The sequence below is a fragment of the Pseudophryne corroboree genome, chromosome 2 (assembly GCF_028390025.1).
Source record: "Pseudophryne corroboree isolate aPseCor3 chromosome 2, aPseCor3.hap2, whole genome shotgun sequence".
In the NCBI taxonomy this organism is placed as follows: domain Eukaryota; kingdom Metazoa; phylum Chordata; class Amphibia; order Anura; family Myobatrachidae; genus Pseudophryne; species Pseudophryne corroboree.
The window spans coordinates 102,758,974-102,781,178 of NC_086445.1; the positions used below are offsets into that span (position 1 = coordinate 102,758,974).

Sequence of the window (22,205 nt, forward strand, 5' to 3'; positions counted from 1 at the left end):
ATCATTTTTTAATTTACAGGTACCCCATGGACTTTACTTGACATGGGGACCGAGGGGCTCTGTGGGACACTAGGTAAGTATATGTGAGTGTGTAAGTGTGCATGTATGTTTCATGAAAATTATACTTTCACGGTATGTGTGTACTGCGTTTTTTTTTAATATTTCTTTTACTGTGGGACTACAGGACCGGTCCAAGAGACAAAATACAGGGAGCCCCTATTCCTTTTTTATCCCAGTATTTTAAGCACCAGGACCGGCTCAAAGAACCCGGGGCTGGTTATGTTCAGGAGGGGAGACCCCACACAATTTTTTTTTAAACTATTTAAATACTTTACACATTGAAGCCCTGCACGGATCTCATTGATGCGGTCAGGCCTCATTGTGTCATGTCCGGCAGTGTTTTACGAATATCTCCCGTAAAACACTGCCCAAAAATACGAAGGACATCGACATCGGTAAAGTCGAATTGAAAAAACACGGTAGTTTAGTAAATTACAGTGTTTTTAAAAAATAAAAAGTTGCAATCCTAAGCTGTCGACAATTCATCAGCAACAGGTATTTTAGTAAATTTACCCCATTGTGTCTTCAGTTGGAACTTACTGCAGATGTGTGAGAGTTAAGCACTGATACTAGCCAGTGACTGGTGCATCTTTATATGGGTTAATACCTAGCAACCAACACCCAGTTTTTGGTATATAAGAAAAAAGTGAAACAAAGAGCATTGGCTTTGATGCAGAATCTGAGATTGAAATAAGATTAATGGATTCTGGGCATCTGCTTAGAGATGGAAGGGGCCCTTTGGATGGAAACTATTGAAGATGATGATGCAACTGTATTGTGTGATCACATAGACAAAAGTTGAGTATTACTTTGTTAAGCCCCATACACACTAGATGAGAAAGTAAAAGATATCGCTCAGAAGGGCCATTCTCAGCAATATCTTTTACTATCTTGTCTAGTGTGTACACTCAACATCATTAACGATGCACGCTCCCGCGCATCATTAACGACCCCCTCCCCCCGCCGTTGCTCCCTTCACGCCGTCATCGGGAAGTGTGTATGCCGGCACCCTGCCGGGTCCCTACCGCAGCCAATATCGCCAGCTTCACACATCGGCTAGTGTGTACCGGCTTTACCTGGTCAAACTATTTAAGAATGAAAAACACACACAATACATGTACTTAACACAAAGTAAAAGACCCACATGGGCAGCTTTAACAACAATGCTAGGTTGCAAGAGAACCCAACCTGATTGTAGCTAGCTGTGCTCTCAAATAATAATTCAAAAGACTTGGACAGAACCAGGTCCCTCTTAATACCAAAGCAGGAAATGAGCCACCTATAAAAGTGACACAAAAAGACTATAACTGTAAACATTTCATTCTCAAACACATTATTTTTAATAAGTCATTCTGGTTTAAGCATTAAAATGACTTTTCCTGCAGAATGGCCACATGTGGAGTAAACGTAAAAAGGTGTCACAGATTATTATTATTGAAGGACATGCCCTCTAACATCTAAATGGGGCTCTCTCATAATCTGGACAAAAAAATTCCTCTAAATTTTGTCCTTTAGAAACAAACGGTATTTATACTGCCATATAATGAAATCAGAGTGAAGATATTTCCAAGTTACAATGAATAAGATCAGAAGTGTAACCCTATAAGAACAAAAGGCCCTTTAATAGATTATCAAAATACCTTTATTGTACAGGCAGGAGTGATGGGAATTGGTTGAATTAAATGGAGAGGATTAAAATCTTTTAAGAAAGCTAACAAATTTCTGATGAAAAGAATTCTCATGAACTAATTAATAAAGATACTACACATAATTTAAAATGCCTAATTAAGGTTTGCAAAAAGGTATCCTAAACCAATGTAAAAAGGATACTGTATATAGGAGATGGATTCACATGAAGTTGCTTTGATATAAGTATCTTTCCATTTTCATAGGTCAGTCAGCTCTCCAGAAGTGGTCCAGTAGGAACCGAATTCTGGCATTAATGGAACTACTTGATCACAGAACTGACAAAGAACTTCAATTTAAGGGGAGTGAGTTTTACACACATACTGCTATGTACCTGCACACCCAGCAGCAGTAATGTACCCGACTCCCCAGCAGCAGTAATGTACCCGACTCCCCAGCAGCAGTAATGTACCCGACTCCCCAGCAGCAGTAATGTACCTGACTCCCCAGCAGCAGTAATGTACCCGACTCCCCAGCAGCAGTAATGTACCCGACTCCCCAGCAGCAGTAATGTACCCGACTCCCCAGCAGCAGTAATGTACTCGACTCCCCAGCAGCAGTAATGTACACCTATCTCCAGCAGCAGTAATGTACCCGACTCCCCAGCAGCAGTAATGTACCCGACTCCCCAGCAGCAGTAATGTACCCGACTCCCCAGCAGCAGTAATGTACCCGACTCCCCAGCAGCAGTCATGTACCCGACTCCCCAGCAGCAGTCATGTACCCGACTCCCCAGCAGCAGTTAATAGGATTTTAATTACCTACCGGTAAATCCTTTTCTCGTAGTCCATAAGGGATATTGGGTAATCTAGTACGATGGGTATAGACAGGGTCCAAAGGAGCCGGTGCACTTTAAATTTCTTCAACTAAGTGTGTTGGCTCCTCCCCTCTATGCCCCCACCGACAGGCAGTTATAGGTAAAAACGTGCCCGAAGGAGAAAGGACATATATGAAAGAAGGAAACATGATAAAGAGTGGTGAGATTTACATACCAGCATACCACTAACACAGAACAACCAGCAATGGCTGGTAACAGCAGCAACAGCTGAACAAAAACCAAATAACAAGAAACTGCAGAAAAGTCAACACACTGAGGCGGGCGCCCAATATCTCTTATGGACTACGAGAAAAGGATACCGGTAGGTATTAAAATTCTATTATCTCTAGCATCCATAAGGAATATTGGGGAATCTAGTTCGATGGGGACGTCCCAAAGCTTCCAGAACGTGCGGAGATTACTGCAGCACCACCTGCCCAAACTGGGGATCCTCTTTGGCCAGGGTATCAAACTTGTAGAACTTCACAAAAAAGTGTTCTTCCCTGACCAGGCAGTAGCTTGACAAAGTTGTTAGGCCATGACTCCATGGGCAGCCGCCCAGGAAGCACCCACTAATCTTGTAGAGTGGGCCTTCAGAGATTTAGGAACAGGTAAGGCTGCCAACACATAGGCCTGTTGAATAGTAAGCCTAATCCAATTAGCAATAGACTGCTTTGAAGCAGGACAACCCTTATTCTGTGCATAGAGCATGAACAAAGAATCCATCTTTCCGATCAGAGCCGTTCTCTTGACATAGAGTTTCAAGGCTCGCACAGCATCCAATGCCTCCAGAGGAGCAGAATGACCAGAACTGGACGGAATCACAATAGGCTGATTCAAGTGAAACGCAGAGACGACCTTCGGCAGGAACTGTTGCCTAGTGCAGAGCTCCGCTCTGTCCTCGTAAAAGACCAAGTATGGACTTTTTCACGACAAGGCCCCCAATTCTGAGACACGTTGAGCAGAAGCCAGAGCCAGTAACATCACAGTCTTCCACGTGAGGTATTTGTCTTCTACCGTCATCAGAGGTTCAAACCAGCAGGACTGTAGAAATTCCAACACTACATTCAGATCCCAGGGCGCCGTAGGAGGCACAAAAGGAGGTTGGAGGTGGAGTACCTCTTGCAAGAAGGTCTGAACTTCTGGCAACACTGCCAATTTCTTCTGGAAGAAAATGGAGAGGGCTGAAATCTGAACCTTAATAGAACCCAGACGTAAGCCATTATCCACACCAGACTGCAGGAAACGTAAGAAACGTCCCAAGTGAAACTCAGCAGGCGGATACGTGTGTTCCTCGCACCAAGAAACATATCTCCTCCAGATATGATGATAGCGTTTTGACGTCACAGGTTTCATGGCCTGAACCATGGTAGCAATAACCTTCTTGGAAAGGCCCTTGTGAGCTAGGATGTTCCGCTCAACCTCCATGCCGTCAAACGAAGTAGCCGTAAGTCCGGGTAGACGAACAGTCCTTGTTGAAGATCTCTTCGTACTGGTAGAGGCCAAGGTTCTTCCACGGACATGTCCAGAAGATGCGCGTACCACGCCCTCCGAAGCTAACCCGGGGCAATTAGAATTGCCTGGACACCCTGATTTCTGATGCGCTTGAGCACCCTTGGGAGCAACATAATCGGAGGAAACAGGTAGACCAGCCGGTAAGGCCAAGGCGACGTCAGTGCGTCTACTGCCGGAGGGTCCCTGGTTCGTGAGCAATACCAGTGAAGCTTCTTGTTGAGACGAGAAGCCTTCATGTCTATTTGTGGGCAACCCCACCGGTTTATTACCTGCTGGTGGAGTCCCCACTCCCCCGGGTGGAGATCGTGGCGACTCAGGAAATCTGCTTCCCAGTTGTCCACACCCGGAATGAAGACTGCTGACATTGCTCTTTCATTTATTTCTGCCCAGAGGAGTATCTTCGACACCTTTCGCATGCAGGCTCTGCTTTTTGTTCCTCCTTGTTGACTGATGTACGACACTGCTGTGGCGTTGTCCGACTGCACCTGGATTGTGTGATCCTTGAGCAGAGGAGAGGCCTGAAGCAGAGCATTGTAGATCGCCCGAAGTTAAATAATGTTGATTAGAAGAAGGCTTTCGTGGGCTGACCACCTGCCCTGGAACTGCGTCCCTTAGGTGACAGCTCCCCATCTTCGTAGACTCACATCTGTCGTGAGAAGGGTCCAATCATGAATTCCGAAACTCCGGTCCTCCAGTAGAATGGAGGACTGCAGCCACCACAGGAGGGAAATTCTGGCCTGAGGCGACAGCTGTATCATCCGTTGCACCTGAAGATGTGAACTGGACCATTTGCTCAGGAGACCCAGCTGAAAAGTTCTGGCATGGAACCTTCCATATTGCATCGACCCGTAGGAGGCGACCATCTTTCCAACAATCTTATGCAAAGATGGACACTCGAGCAAGTCGGAGTACCATGCGGACCATCTCCTGAAGTGTTCTTGCCTTGTCTTCCGGTAGGAACACCTTCTGGGCCACAGTATCCAGCAACATCCCCAGGAACAGGAGCTGCTGAGTTAGCTCCAGGTGGGACTTCTGTAAATTGAGGATCCACCCATGGTCTGACAGAAGATGGATAGTGCGGTCGATATGGAGCAATGAAAGCTCCTTGGATCTTACTTTGATCAGAAGATCGTCCAGGTAAGGGACAACATTGACCCCCTGGACCCGGAGTTGGAATATCATCTCCACCATCACCTTCTTGAATACCCTCGGGGCTGTGGACAGGCCAAAGGGCAGTGCATGGAATTGGAAGTGATCGTCCAGCAGGGCAAGCCGCAGTTACGCCTGATGAGGCAGACAAATCGGAATATGGAGGTAGGCACCCTTGATATCCAAGGAGACCATGAATTCCTGTTCTTCCAGGCCCGCAATCCCTGCTCGCAGGGATTCCATTTTTAACTTGAACACCTTTAAATGAGGATTCAAGGATTTTAGATTTAAAATGGGTCTTACTGAACCGTCCGGTTTCGGCACCACAAACAGGTTGGAATAAAACCCCTTGCTGTGTTGCGGTATTGGTACTGGAACAATGACGTGGGACTGGACCAACTTTTGGATGGCCTGCTGCAACGTAACTTGCATAGCCTCCAAAGCTGGTAACCTTGATTTGAAAAATCGTTGGGGAGGAGTACCGTCGAACTCCAGCTTGGAGCCTTGAGAAACAAGATTTCTGACCAAGGTATCCTGGCAAGAAGTCTCCCAGACGTGGCTGAAGTGACGCAGTCAAGCTCCCACCTCGGGATTTCCTCGGGGTGGGTGGACACCATCATGCTGAGGCCTTAGCGGAAGCAGAACTGGTGGTCTGTTCCTGAGAGCTGGTGCTTGCAGGTTTTCTGGACTTACCTCTGGTGCCTCTGGTCGCATTGGAGGCACCTCTGGCCTTAGATCGAAATCTGTGAGACCGAAAGGACTGCACAGACGGCCCAAGATAGGATCGTCTTGCCGGCGGGACCCCAGAGGGGAGAAACGTGGATTTCCCATCCGTAACTTTGGAAATCCAGGAATCCTATTCAACCCCAAAGAGCCATTCCCCAGAAAAGGGGAGGGATTCTACACTACGTTTGGATTCTTCGCCCGCAATCCACTGACGCAACCACAAAGCCCTGCACGCCTACACTGCCATGGCAGAAGTCCTAGCTTTAATGTTCCCCATCTCCTTGAGTGAATCACAGAGGACACGTGTAGTGTCCTGAATGTGTTTTAGGAGGGTTACCATAGTGACCCAGTGCATATGTCCTGAGAGGCCCCCCTGAATTTGAGTGGCCCAGGAATGAATGGCATGGGTCATCCAGCAACCCGCAATGACCGGCCTTTGTGAGACACCTGCTGCCATGTAAATAGATTTGAGTGTAGATTCTATCTTCGTATCCCCAGGATCCTTCATGGTAAAGGAGCCCGGGGCAGACAGCAATGTCTTTTTGTACAGGCGAGAAACTGATACATCCAACCCTGGGGGTCCCTTCCAAAATCTCCTACCTTCAGGAGCAAATGGGAAAGTGCGCAAACATTTTTTGGACACTTGGAATTTTTTGTCTGGATTTTTCCAGGCCAACTTGAATAGGTCATCTAACTCTGCAGAGTCAGGGAAAGTGACATTAGACTTGTCTTGAATAAAGAAAAACTGCTGTGACGCTGCGTCCTCTAGAGGGAGCTTTAACACGTCCCGTATAGCCAGAATTAGGGATTCAATACCCTGAGCAGAAACAGGATCCCCTTAACGGGATCCAAGTCATCCCCATCCACCTGTATATTATCATCTGTATCAGAGAGTAGATCAGGTAATCCACGTTTCTGTGGACCTGCATGAGAGAGTGGGGCTGTGCATCTGCCCTAGCAGCTAAATCTGCTACAGCTGAGTCTTCTGCACATTAGCAGTAAGCTGGGATAACATATCTGACATCATAGTTTTCAGAGTTGATCATAAGCTGTGCTACGATCTTCTTCCCTGACATGCGGGGGGGCGCCAAGCACAGGGCTAACCTGCCCCGCATGTCAGTCCGGCCCTTCCTCGCAGAAGTGCAAAGGCATCGCACAGCGGCGATGCCTTTGCACTTCAAGAGTAGCTCCCGGCCAGCGCAGCTTTAGCGTGCTGGCCGGGAGCTACTCATTGATCCACGGCCCGCAGCGGCTGCATGTGACGTCACGCAGACGCTGCGGGCCGTCCCCCCGTTCGGTCCGGCCACGTCTGCGTTGGCCGGACCAAACCCAAGAAACGGCGGCCGAATGCCGCCGATCCGCCCCCTCCCGCCCAGCGATTGCCTCTGCCTGTCAATCAGGCAGAGGCGATCGCATCGCTGCTACGGCCTTCGGCCGTCTGGCATGCGCTCGTTCTGCTGGGTTAAAACGCAGCGAGCGAATGGGTCAGAATGACCCCCCCTAACCAGTGGGGCTCTGGACCCTCTCCCCCAGCCCCTTCATTTGTTTGTGAAGATTGGCTGCATTGTTCACATGAAACAGAGTTAGTAGATAATGGAGAGAATCTGGTGTGACATACACTGCACAGTTTGTGTTTACCCATGTTTCACAGTAAGCACAACATACACATACACAGAGACAGTGATATTGCAAGCCTGCCCTACTGTGAGAGGAGACACAGAGAGAAAAGAGGACACCAGCACACCCTGAGCTGCACAGCCCCCGTAAGGCTGTCAGCTCACTATATTACAGTAAACACTAACAATTCCTGTCCTAAAGAGGACCCAGATAGTATACACAAGCGGCTCTCCCCCTTTGCTACACCCCGTACCAGATATCCAGCATGGCTGAGGAATCAGGAAGAGCTGTGTGTGCTGAGAATGGCTGCAGTGAGCAGAGGAAAGCACCAAAACGCCTCAGGTCCTGCTCTGATGTAGCTCCGCCCCCTCCAAAGGCGCCGGAGTTACACTGATATATTATACTGGCAAAGTCTCCTTACAGCTAAAAATCATCACAATGGTTTTGTGCCAGTCTACACAAGGGATCTTAGCGGGACCCCCCGGGAGGGTCCTGTACGCCATGCCCGTGGCCAGCCGCACTTGAATCGGGGGACCCCCCCTAGCTGGGCCCCCGGTGTGTACTCATCACCGATGTCACCTTCAGGCAGCATTAGGGGTGTGCGGCGTGCTGCGGCTGTAACAGCCAAGGCACAATGCCTCGCTGAATAACAACCCCTCAGGGCGGTGGTCCTGCAGTGGGGAAGCGGCTCTGCACCTCGTAAGGCCGGCGACCGCCCCCCCTAACTCCCACGGTGCAGGTATGCTGTTGCCCAGACAGCATACCGAAAGTAACACACAGAAAAAAGAAACTGAAGAAAACTCTCTGGAGCTCAGAGATGTGCATCCTCTCCTGAGGGCACTTTTTTCTAAACTGCCTGTGGGAGTGGGTATAGAAGGGAGGAGCCAGCACTCAGTTGAAAAAATTTAAAGTGCACTGGCTCCTTTGGACCCCGTTTATACCCATCTAGTGTTCACTATAGGGGACGAGCAGGGCAGGGCGCTGGTCCATGAGGGGCACAAGCACGCGCTGCAAAAAGGGTCGTGGTCATGCAAATAGGCGGCGTGGCCAATTACACACGTAATACAAGTGGGCGGTTCAGCCCACAGACTGGGGGCGTGGGCGGCCGGCGGCGTCACTCTTGGGGGGTAATGTACCCGTCTCCCCAGCAGCAGCAGTAATGTACCCATCTGCCCAGCAGCAGTAATGTACCAGTCTCCCTAGCAGCAGTAATGTACCCAACTCCCCAGCAGCAGTAATGTACCCAACTCCCCAGCAGCACTAATGTACACCTATCTCCAGCAGCAATAAACTCCAACATTCTTATTGGTCTAAAACAAGATTATATTTTCATCCTGATAACTAAGTAGCCACTTAATGAACGTTGTAGGTGTGGCATCAGGTATGGCAGTGTGTAAAGTTACTATTTATATGCCCAACCCAGAAAGTAATAGGTGAAGAGAGAAATCAGAAGGTCTCAGGAAATACTTCTGGCCACAGATGTTCGGTAAGGACAACGTGGTGTCTAATGGTGTTTTTGGCATTCACTGAAAGGTCGGTAAGCTTCTTCACCTGCCTGTTCCACTATTTCCCTCTTTACCAATCACGGGAGAGATCCAGAGGTCAGCTCGATATGTAGCTATTTCCACGTCCACCACTAGACAAGCCTGTTCTCTTTCACATCCTCTCCAATATGACAAAGTCATCACCTATATCCTCTATGCTGCTCTCTTACAATATAACAACAAAAATATATTGAAAATTAACAAAAAAAAAACTTGTCTTCCATCTATTAAGCAAGAAAACTTTTTATATCCCAAACTTTTGGGAACAGCAGTAACTTTTTTCTACTCGTCTTTAGAGCACATAACTTGTTTTTATGGACTATTATTTTATCATGACATATTCTTGGTAAATAGCGCATAATAAAAGAGCGCTGTTATTTTGTAACCCAACCGTTGTGTGTGACACATAATAACCAAATAATCTAGTCAGACTCTGACACATGCTGTTATCTCCACTCTATGACAGGGGCCCTTTCTTCCCTAGGATACGATTCTATCACACTGCAGCGGCAACGACCATTAATGTACAAAGCCTTTTCTCAAGAACACAATGTCAGTTTTCATCTTGTAGATGCCAAGCCTGTACCCATTGCCCCATACTGGTAATGCTGCTGGTGCTGAATTTCATCTGTACAGCAATTTCATGCTAACCTGATTCAGTCTATGGCTTCCAGCTATAAACTAATCTTGCTGTAATCTGATGGAAAGGAAAAGTAGTGTCATCTCTAGACTTTGTTGCCTTGTTCAGAACCTTTCATTTCATAGTGGAAAAGGCTGTAAAACACGCTTGCCAGAATGAATTCTCGCTAATGCACTTTTCAGCAATCAATGATCCTGTTCTAGGGTGATCGGGAGGCAACAGCATCAACGTTTGGGGAAATTATTAGTGAAAATTCCTTTTGCTTAGACAGAGTGTCAGAAACAATGTGGGGATTGCTTAATAAGATCTACTGGTTTAGAAATTATGCTAAACATTTCTCAGGGTATTTTCCTGGTTTTTCAAGCTTTGTTCTATTTTATACTACATTTTAGCATTGTCTACTGTGCTTCACTTCTAATACCGCACTTCGCAAACCCAGGTCAGACCTGGTTTTTGAACCTGGGTCCAACCCGGGTCCGAGCAGCCTCAGACCCTTTCACATTGCAGTTTCAACCCGGGTTATTCCCTGGTTGGTGCTTTTCACAATGAACCCAGGTCACCCATGTTAAACACTGTGAGGTCATTTAAAATGGACTTTTCTGGCTCACACTGATGAGGTTTCAAAGGAAATAAAAGGAGGGGCTGGGGACTGCTCTGAGCAGACACATAAACAGCCAATCAGCTCCTTTTTCTAAGACCCAGGTTGAAGGTCTGACCAGTGTTTAACCATTCTTTTAATCTGGGTTGAAATGCCGGTTTTCTGGACCCGGGTTATTCACTTTGGCGCTTTCACACTGCACCTCGACCTAGGTTGACCCGGCAACAACCCGGTAATAACCCGGGTTATTTTGGCGATGTGAAAGTGGTTTAAGCTGTACCTTGAACAATAGACTAACTAAAGATTGCTGATGTAGCTGGCAGAGGCAAAACTCTTCACTCACAGCTGTGACTGCAACATGGCGCTTCAATTAAGTACCTATCACAGTGCTGGAACTAGTGAATGGCGGGGACCAGGTGCAAAAATATGATCCACTAGATTGTTAGCTCTTCAGAGCAGGGACCTCTTTCCTCTTGTTGTTAAAGCCCTCTTCTCGACACATTTCATTCGCAGCTCTCCCCTACTCAGCGATTATCTTTATCTGCTTTTTCTCCTGCTGGTAAAGGCTCCTCTCTATCTATGGCCGCCAGCCACAAGTAGTACGCTGATTACTCCCTCACTACTTACAACTTAGCTGTATTATGTTTGAGAATTGTGGTGCTCTTTGTCACCTGTACTCTATTTTTGTTACTTATTTACTGTAATGCTATGTTTTGTCTCCCTGTACTGTCCTTTGTACGGCGCTGCGAAACACATGTGGCGCCCTATAAATAAAATGTAATAATAATAATAATAATAATCTACCCCCAGCACATGCTAAAGAAAAATGAGGCATTTATGATGAGTGCCTGTGCCACCTCCACAGCAGCGTTCTCCTCATACATCCCCTTGTGTAGCCCACATGTCCCCAGTGTCTCTAACATGCCACCTCCACAGCAGTGTGTTGCCCATATGCCCCTCCTGTGTGCCCCAAGTACCCCTCGCATCTGTCACACGTACCCGCATCTCTATATAATCAAACACCTATAGTCTGGAATAGCCCTTGTGCTACCAGTATGGAATGATTGTAGGCAGCGGCCAGACTTTTTTTTTTTTTTTTTTTTTTATAGACTGATGATAATCTGTGCCCCTTAGTAAAATAGTCTGGGCCCAATTCAGTATAATAATAATAATAATAATAATAATAATAATAATAATAATAATAATGTTATTATTCTGTGCCCTTTTCAGCACAATGATAATAATGGCCGCTGGTAGTTCCACCTCTGCCCTTATCTTTGTAGTCTCTGCCTCTGTAGTGTGAGAGCAGGGCCCTTTCCCATTCACCTTCTCTACATAATTATGCTTATTGCACACTAAATCTGTATTTAAGTTACACCGTTAGATAGTGTGGCAAGGCGCGGATTTCATTATCATGCCTTGTGATATCAGTAGCGGTATATGGTGCACTTCGCCTAGTGTGTACAGCTAACCAGACAACCAGCTATATGTTGGTCAGATTCCAAGTCACCTTCTTGCCTTTCATTATTCACATTTCAAGGGGATCCTGACGACGGTTATTCTAGTGTGTACAGGAGCAACGATAAATCGTATGTGACAAAGCCATACGATATATCATTTAGTCGATAGCTAGACTGCAGTGTGTCGATTTGGCCAGTTCTGGGCTCAAGGCAAATTGTCAGCAAATTCAGAATGATTGGCGGTCGCTGCAGTTTGTACCCAGCTTAAGCCTACGGCTAACGCAAGTTAACCCACAGATTCCAGGTTAAGTGCCCGGAGTTATGGGTTAACTTGGCAAGGCAAAAAACCCTATGCACCTCAGTAGGGTGTGGACAGAAATCCATGGTAAACGGAGCCTGCGGGCTGCAGCTAAATAGCCCCGGGCACAGCTACAAGCAGTACGGCCCACTGCTAACTGAATATGCCCCTAAGTTTTAACAATAACTTCTGTTTTATCATCATCGCGTGCGGCGATCATTATACGCGCATTGCTTAAAGGCGATTTCCTCTGCTAATAAAAGGTCACTTTCCAAAAACGCGGCCAAAATGGACACCGTCCCCAAATCTCTATCTTACTGGACAGCTGCTAGAAGAGGATATTGTTTTCTTACGCCAAGCAAAGTAAGCCATGCTGTGAGGACAAGCAAGCTTGGCTTGTTTGGGAAATGTGTTCAGACAATACCCAAGTGTGTGGATATTTGTACTTGAGAAAAATATGTTATATTAAGCTGTCTTTCCCCTGACTCATCCATTCCTGCCTATTGTCTGCTGGCTAGCATCCTCCAGCATGTTCTCAGGCAATAGTGCCATTAATCATATTGCACTCCCTCAAAACAGCCGAATAATATAACGCTAAAGGAGCACTAAACCTAAAATACAAGCGGCTTTATATAACACAGCTACTAAAAGAGTGACAGTTGCGTTCCCTGAGCTTATAAGAGCTGTGTTGCTGGAGGAAGATTTTTATTCCACGCAGAGGAGAACCTTCGTCTATTAGTATATTGAAAAACAAGTCCATTTGGCTTGTGGACTGCAGGAAGCAGGTCAGATACAGGATGACCTGGGACACAACTCATACTGTGGTACAGAATGTGTGTCCTAGTGTACAAGGGGGATGTAGTTCTGTAACCGGCGGTCACAATCCCGACGCCAGGATCCCGCACCTTCACAATGTCGACAGATGGCATGCCCACTATCAGGGATCATTTCCACTTGTGGGTGTCCATGACACCCATAGAGTGGAAACAGAACCTGTGGCGGGCTCTTAGTTGCGTTTGCCTGCCCCCCCCCCCACCCGGGCATCTCAGAACCGGGAGCCTGGCATCTGTATGGTGACCGGCGGTCGCAATCTCAACCCGTACAAGGTACCCTTGCATCTGTTGGGACACCTTATACTAACATAGAAACATAGAATTTGATGGCCCATCTAGTCTGTCCTATAGAACATGTACATGCACATATTTAAGGGAGGTATTTATCAAAGCTTGGGGAGAGATAACGTGGTGACAGATAAAGTGCCAAGCAATCAGCTCCTCTCATTTTTGAAACACTGTAATCTGTAAAATGACAGTTATAAGCTGATTTGTTGGTACTCTATCTTTCTCCAAGCTTTGATAAATATGTTACTAGAATCAAATCCTGCAGCTGTCATTCATTAGGGAGGTCAGTCCGGTTTTTTTTGTCACACCATCACTGTTCCACCGCCTAGGTGGTCAGGTATGTAGTATACAGGGGAGCGTGTGTATGTGTTTGGGGAAGGAAGGGGGGGGGGGGGGGGTTGCTACATGAAGGGAGGTGTTACTGGGTGAGGACAGGCGGCTAGCTTACCAGGAATAGCCTGCAATTGTGTCTACACACCTACCACACGCCCTTCAGAACACCATTTAACTACAGGTAGAGATCCAACTGCCCTTAGATTAACATTGCAGAATCCATCCACAGAATGGATGTGTGTGCAACTCTTAACCAGGCCTGACGAGTGCACACTGCTGGGGAATCATTGCCCCTCTAATCCCCTGGGACATACCAAGAACATAAGATAGTAGTGACAGCACCAAGTTCCAGATCACCCCCATAATCACCGCAATTTCCCCTGCCACCCACGCCTGCTGTTCTTGTGTCATCTCGGATTCCACTTTCTGTGTTACTCACTCACTGCTCCACATCTGCCGCACAAATCCCCACACTGACTCCATATCCTTCAGAACCCAATATTCACACACCACTACAAAACCCTTATCAACATTCCTAAATATGATTCAAAGCTCATCTTGAAAGGCTCCAGCATTAATCTGTCCATTGCCTCCTAGCAATTTAAGATCAAGACTTTGAGGGACATGTACTAAGCAGTGATAAAAGTGGAGAAGTGAGCCAGTGGAGAAGTTGCCCATGGCAACCAATCAGCATTGACCTAACATTTCTAATTTGCATACTATACAATTGTACGGAGCAGCTGATTGGTTGTCATGGGAAATTTCTACACTGGCTCACTTCTCCACTTTTATCACTGTTTAGTACATGTCCCCCTTTATTACATATCACTTGTTTACATTGTCTGAAGAGTGCACCTAAATAATCCCTACATACCAAATAAAATCGGTCTTTTGCACTCTAGCCTGCGCTACAGGTGTGTCCTCATTTGCTTTGCGCAATGTACACACCACAGGTAACTGTCCCGGTGCTTTCGTACTTCTTCCTGAATTTTGCATCTTATTCACATCGTAACCACAGATTCACTTACAGTGTACCAGGCACACTAGATTAGTGCTTTTCTTGCAAAGTAATTAGATTAAAATCACAGATTAATTTTAACAATACATGAAACGAGTTATGGCGCAGTCACTCGTATTAAATCTCAGTCTTTTGCCTTTATACCCAGATGAGCAAATGATCCGTATACTAGTCTATATACTGGTGCATTGTACTGTTGCTGCATTAGTGATATGAGTAAGATGCCAATCTTGTGAAAACCCATGGACTTTGCAGTCCAGGCAGGAGGCTTGACTCAGCTAAGGACGCTTGGCACGGCTACGTTGTAAAGTCCATGCTCTTGAGAATAGGTGTATGTTGGAACATCTGTACATTAGGGACACCGCTGTCTCACCCCACACTTGCTGCCCCATATCACTAGGAAAACTGGTAAAAGGGTAAGCAACATCACAGAAGAGTGGGGCAGATGTATTAAGACTGGGGAAGGGATAAAGAAGTGATAAAGCAGTGATAAGTGCAAGGTGATAACGCACCAGCCAATCAGCTCCTAACTGTCATTTTTCACATCTGTAATGATTGGCTGGTGCGTTATCACCTTGCACTTATCACTGCTTTAGCACTTCTTTATACCTTCTCCAGGTTAATACATCTGCCCCAGTGTCTGCACTATGATTTTACACTTTTGGAATTCATAAATGATCACTAGCAAGAACACAGAATGAAGCATGGACAAACTATGAAACAAAAGACGTTGGAAAGATATAGGGGTATGATCAATTGAAGTCGAAAACTGCAGTCTGTCGAAAAGACGGCAGTTTTCGACTTTTTAAGGTTGAATCCCGATTCGACCTATTCAATATTTTCGACAAGTCGATTTGTCGAAAAGCACGTGGATCGGCAGAATAGCTGCTGATCCACGTGCTTGTTTTCGACCATCTCAGTCCGACATCAAAAGATGTCGGACTGAGATGCGAACCCAGAGGAGGAGAGGGGGGAGCCCCGGGGAGACGGGGGACAGCCGCGGGCAGGCAGGGTAGATCAGCGCTACAGCACAGCGCTGCAGCAGGATGTCACACAGCCGCGCCGCTCACGGCAGCGTCCACCTGGCTCCAGCAAGCTTGCTGGAGCCGGGTGGACACTGCCGTGAGGTTGGGCGGCTGTGTGACATCCTTCTGCAGCGCTACTGTAGCGCTGATCTCCCCTGGCTGCCGGCGGCTGTCCCCCGCCGGTCTCCCGGCGCCCCCCCCTCCCCCTCTCCTCCTCCGGGTTACTCATCTCAATTCGACTTGAAAAAGTTGAATTGAGATGAGATTGAATAGGGGTTGTCGGAGCCATTTCGACAAATGCATGTCGGAATGGATCCGACTTCAATTGAATATACCCCTTAACACTTTAGTGAGGAAATTCAATAATATTTTTTTTTTTTTTAGCAATGACAGAGAAAGCTAAATCTGGAGAAGAATAGAAAGTCTTACCTTGACGCCAATAGCAATGATAAGATGCTTTGGAAGCTCTGCATTATCAAAGCAGTATGGGCATTTTTCCATCCTGGCGGCGAGCCTGCGATGCTCAGATATTGCTTGCTGCCTCTCCCGCTCCTCTTCCTCATTGCCACGCTCTTTGTTTGCTGCTTTTGAGACAAACATATCATCCAGGGTGTAATAATCTTGGTCCGTTTTCTCTGTGAGCTATGAGGAAGAATGACGCAGACATTTTACAACCACAATTCTTCCAATCGTAAAACTATGTAAGTGACAGGAAAAACAAAACACTGACAATAACAACGAACACTGGGTCTGATTCTGATTTGTACGCAAACATGATGGTTTACGTACAGTACAAATCTGATGGTGTGGGGTCTGTGCAGACAGAGCTGGACTTGTGATATCATCCGCAGCCCACTGTCAGCAGCAGCATGTTTGACATGCTGCAGCATATGGGGGCGTGTCGCTCCGGCATTGCAGCATGACAGGTCCAGGGTTTGCGTTGTCAGACACATTATAATACTGCTTTAACACAGCACAAATAACCTGGTATATTGCCGGGTTGATGCGGGTCGATGTGCGGTGTGAAAGGGGTAAGCCCCGAATTCCGTCGCCTGACCCGGTATTTCAACCCGGGAATAAAGCAGTGTTATTCCCGGATCAGGTGCAGTGTGAACGGGTTGCCAGGTCGATGCAACCTGGGACCCGTTCACACTAGAGGGAGATGAGGGACAGGCGGCGCTTGCAGACGATCTGATCTCCAGGCGCCGCCTCCGCACATTGCCAGGTTGATACCGCCAGTCTGAAAGTGGTCTCAAGCGGTTTGCACCCGGGAAGGACCAGTGCACAAGACCTGCGAACCGTGTTAGCGATATGAAAGCAGTGTTACTGGACACGGGTGTTCAGATCAGACGGCCAGCCTGAGAAAGCTTCAGCCGACAGCTGCATGGAAACATTGCGAATGGTGATCCGAGGCTGCATCCTTAGACACAGCACTCTACATTGCAAATGCAAATAGGAGGTGTCTCTCTCCTACAGACGCCTGCTGCTGCATTTGCTCTCTCCTACAGACGCCTGCTGCTGCATTTGCTCTCTCCTACAGACGCCTGCTGCTGCATTTGAATTTGATTTCTACATTGACAGAATGTCGCTATTCAACATGCTGACACTGATAGAATGTCGACTGCCAATTTTATAGTTAGGTTAAGACTCAAAAATAATGCAAAAAAGCACTGTCAACATGTCGACATTTGCTATGGCGACACTGTCATTATTACATCGCGAATGCTGACATTTTGTACCACACCTGCAATACCATAGCTGGTCGACTGAAAAACATTTTAATTGGTAGTTTGTGAAACTCAAAACAAAAACCTATTTAAAATGTTAATAAAATGCACAGACTAAAAAAAAATTATTTTTAGTAAATTCACAAATGGAAAACAAAAACGATCCACACAGACCTTGCTAAGACTACGGGTATAAAGCTCTGCAGTTAATGGTGTGTGATGTTGACACCGGCAACGACCACATCAGTATACAAGTTTTGGGAAAATTTACTCTGCGGTCATTTTGTTCAATGTCATGAGAGTTTCCTTCAGAATATATATGGCTCCATTCCAGGAATGAGAGCCAGAAGCGAGGGTGTCCATAAGGCTTACGGTTATTAGCATCCTTCAGAATAAATTATTCACCTGCTATCTGCCACCCTAAACATGAGACATTTCAGAGGAGTATAGTGCCATCCAAACCCCCCTCCCAGTAAAATCACACATTTACATACACAGAAAGGAGGATGTTATGGGTGCAGTATTTAGCCATATAGATGCAAAAACATGCCCGGTGCTAGCACAGTCGCACAGGGGTTGCGGACGTTAAGTCGACATGCATTAGGTCGACAAGCATTGGGTCGACATGCACTAGGTCAACAGGTTCATTAGGTCGACATGTGCAAGGTCGACAGGTCAAAAGGTCGACATGAGTTTTTCACGAATTCTTCATTTTTTTACCTTTTTCATACTTTACGATCCACGTGGACTACTAATGGGAATGGTACCCTGTGCAGAGTGCAGCGGTAGTGGAGCAAAGCACCTTGCCCGAAGCATGACGAGCGCAGCGAGCCATGCAAGGGGATGCGGTGCACTAACTGGGGTTCCCCATCACTCTACGGAGAAAACGACACCAAAAAAGTGTAAAAACCCATGTCGACCTTTTGACCTGTCGACCTTGCACATGTCGACCTAACGACTCTGTCGACCTAGACACCCAGTCGACATTTAGTGGTCGACCCAATGCATGTCGACCTGTGTGTCGACCCAACGACCCATACCCGTTGCACAGGACCTGGTGCGTCGAGAAGGGATGTGAGGCTGACTGCAGAAATAATGTGCGCGGATATATCTGTAGATTATAACTTGTCATGGTCGCACACTCATACTGCCAATAACCACTTTACTCTCATCCACAACACAAAATGGAAATTTGTTGAGAAGTAGGCGGTCATCAGGAAATATCTTGTAATTCAATTTATTCCTCAACTACAGCACACTGGTATTTACATCTCCTACTGAAATACTACGGTCATTGCCGGAATTGACAATTGCTGCCCTACTCTGCTAGTCCCAGAATTGGTTGTCTATACGGGGTGTAGTTGTGTGACCGGCGGTCTACCGGCACCTACATCCCGCACCCCCCTAATCCCGATGGCATTCTGCAGCCGAAATCCCTTCATCTGAGTGCTGATCGCCGGGATCCCGGCCGCCGGTAACCAATACACAACCAGTCTGTACTTCTGCAAGCCAACATTAACTACTTCTATGAATATTAAAAGCAATGAATACAACTCCCCCAAAACACATACTCTTCACGTATGTGAATCCTATATTAAAAGACTGCGTTTAAAGTGGTTTGGACATGTCTCCAGAATTGACCCTAATAGAAAACCAAACCAGTGCCTAAACAACACACGCAAGGATGGATGGAAAACAGCACGTGATACGCCAAAAAAATGGCTAAAGCAGGTTGCTCAAGACCTTCAACCATTGCACTTTCTATATTGATGATGCCAAGAAAACTGCCCTAAACCGATCCCAGTGGTGTGTAATTATTAGAGATCCCCTGCCTTTGGCTGTCACAGTGCCGGCCCGCTTACCCTTCCGTGGCTAACGACAAATAAGTCTAAATCTAAAAAGTCTTCACTTATAATATTATCTCCCAATTTGAAGGATGTTTATGCCCAGCATGAGTGCTTTTCATCTCCACTCATTAGTTCCTCCCATTACCGCTTCCAGGACTTTTTCCAGCTGCACCCATTCCATGCCTTTCCCTCCCTTGTACAGACAGACTTTCCTCTAGCCTTCAAAGCTTCAAGGGTTCTCTAAAAACACAACTCTTTTGGAAAGCTCATCAAATTCCTGAAGACTTAATTAATTAGGTTTTCAAACCTTTCAATACCTGCTCTACCCATACTTGTGGCTCCTGAAAATCAGGTGGTGCTCCTGGCCTCCCGGAAGAGTGGGCACTCTCCCGGCTAGATGCCCCCACCCGCGTCTCTTCCAGTGCTGCCCATTACCCTGCAGTTGTCGCTGTCCGGCGGAGGTCTGATGACATGATTTGCACTGAATCGTATTATCGTGGCTCAGCCCCCTCACTCACAATGCCGGTAATCTCGGCATTGTGTGGCAGGGGCGAGGCCACGATCCCGCAGTCAAGCCCAGCCCTGCCCCCATTTGCTTTCCAGGATCCCGTCCCCTTTGACTTCATGGCCCCACACCACGCCTTCACTGTGCCCCCTCACGCCGCACCACACTCCCCATACTGCCGACCTGGCTGCCTCCTCGCAGAGGAGGCATGTATGGCTCTACCCAATCACCACCACTCTACATTTCACAGTTTCACAACTACAAAGAACTATGGTTATTATATACAATGTTAATTATAATAACCAAGCTAGCTAACATGATCACGTTCAAGCCCCTTTAAGCATTTATAAAAATTATTACATACTTGACACTTACACTCACATGGGGCAGACAAAGCTTTTAATTTTATGTGCCAACTGTACAAGCCAAATTTTCTTTCTGGAGTGCCACCACCATTACAACATACACATACATTTACAAAAGTAATAGATGGGTACAAATAAGAATTTACTCACCGGTAATTCTATTTCTCGTAGTCCGTAGTGGATGCTGGGAACTCCGTAAGGACCATGGGGAATAGACGGGCTCCGCAGGAGACTAGGCACTCTATAGAAAGATTTAGGACTATCTGGTGTGCACTGGCTCCTCCCCCTATGACCCTCCTCAAAGCCTCAGTTAGGAACTGTGCCCGGAAGAGCTGACACAATAAGGAAGGATTTTTGAATCCCGGGTAAGACTCATACCAGCCACACCAATCACACCATATAACACGTGATAGGAACCCCGGTTAACAGTATGATAACAAATGGAGCCTCTGAAGAGATGGCTCACAACAAAACCCGATTTTTGTAACAATAACTATGTACAGGTATTGCAGACAATCCGCACTTGGGATGGGCGCCCAGCATCCACTACGGACTACGAGAAATAGAATTACCGGTGAGTAAATTCTTATTTTCTCTGACGTCCTAGTGGATGCTGGGAACTCCGTAAGGACCATGGGGATTATACCAAAGCTCCCAAACGGGCGGGAGAGTGCGGATGACTCTGCAGCACCGAATGAGAGAATTCCAGGTCCTCCTCAGCCAGGGTATCAAATTTGTAGAATTTTGCAAACGTGTTTGCCCCCGACCAAGTAGCTGCTCGGCAAAGTTATAAAGCCGAGACCCCTCGGGCAGCCGCCCAAGATGAGCCCACCTTCCGTGTGGAATGGGCTTTTACAGATTTAAGCTGCGGTAAGCCTACCGCAGAATGCGCCAGCTGAATAGTGCTACAAATCCAGCGCGCAATAGACTGCTTAGAAGCAAGAGCACCCAGCTTGGTGGGTGCATACAGGATAAACAGCGAGTCAGTCTTTCTGACTCCAGCCGTCCTGGAAATATAAATTTTTAGGGCCCTGACTACGTCCAGCAACTTGTAATCCTCCAAGTCCCTAGCAGCCGCAGGCACCACAATAGGTTGGTCCAAGCGAAAAGCTGAGACCACCTTTGGGAGAAATTGAGGACGAGTCCTCAATTCTGCCCTATCCATATGGAAAATCAGATAAGGGCTTTTACAAGACAAAGCCGCCAATTCTGAAACCCGCCTGGCCGACGCCAGGGCCAACAGCATGACCACTTTCCACGTGAGATATTTTAAATCCACAGTCTTAAGTGGTTCGAACCAATGTGATTTCAGGAATGCCAAAACCACATTGAGATCCCAAGGTGCCACTGGGGGCACAAAAGGAGGCTGAATATGCAGTACTCCTTTGACAAAAGTCTGAACTTCAGGCAGTGAAGCCAGTTCTTTTTGGAAGAAAATCGACAGAGCCGAAATCTGGACCTTTATGGACCCCAATTTGAGGCCCAACGTCACCCCTGCTTGCAGGAAGTGCAGGAATCGACCCAGGTGAAATTCCTCCATCGGGGCCTTCATGGCCTCACACCAAGCAACATATTTTCGCCAAATGCGGTGATAATGTCTTGCGGTGACATCCTTCCTGGCTTTGATCAGGGTAGGGATGACTTCCTCCGGAATACCCTTTTCCTTCAGGATCCGGTGTTCAACCGCCATGCCGTCATCGCAGCCGCGGTAAGTCTTGGAACAGACAGGGTCCCTGCTGCAGCAGGTCTCGTCTGAGCGGCAGAGGCCAAGGGTCCTCTGTAAGCATCTCTTGAAGTTCCGGGTACCAAGCTCTTCTTGGCCAATCCGGAACCACGAGTATGGTTTTCACTCCTCGCCTTCTTATTATTCTCAGTACCTTGGGTATGAGAGGTAGAGGAGGAAACACATAAACCGACTGGTACACCCATGGTGTCACTAGAGCGTCCACCGCTATCGCCTGAGGGTCCCTTGACCGGGTGCAATATCTTTTCAACTTCTTGTTGAGGCGGGACGCCATCATGTCTACCTGTGGTTTTTCCCACCGGTTGACCAGCATTTGGAAGACTTCTGGATGAAGTCCCCATTCTCCCGGGTGGAGGTCGTGCCTGCTGAGGAAGTCTGCTTCCCAGTTGTCCACTCCCGGAATGAACACT

The 22,205-nt window shown here is 47.0% G+C and overlaps 1 protein-coding gene across 2 annotated transcripts in view; it reads right to left on the reverse strand.

The window, feature by feature from the left end:
* CWF19L2 (CWF19 like cell cycle control factor 2) overlaps positions 1-22,205 on the reverse strand; it is a 370,293-nt gene that overhangs the window by 63,787 nt on the left and 284,301 nt on the right. For both annotated transcript variants that reach the window (XM_063951573.1, XM_063951572.1), the window contains one exon: positions 16,037-16,249. In XM_063951573.1, the coding sequence (XP_063807643.1) occupies positions 16,037-16,249 (213 nt within the window). The remainder of the gene's footprint in view (positions 1-16,036; positions 16,250-22,205) is intronic.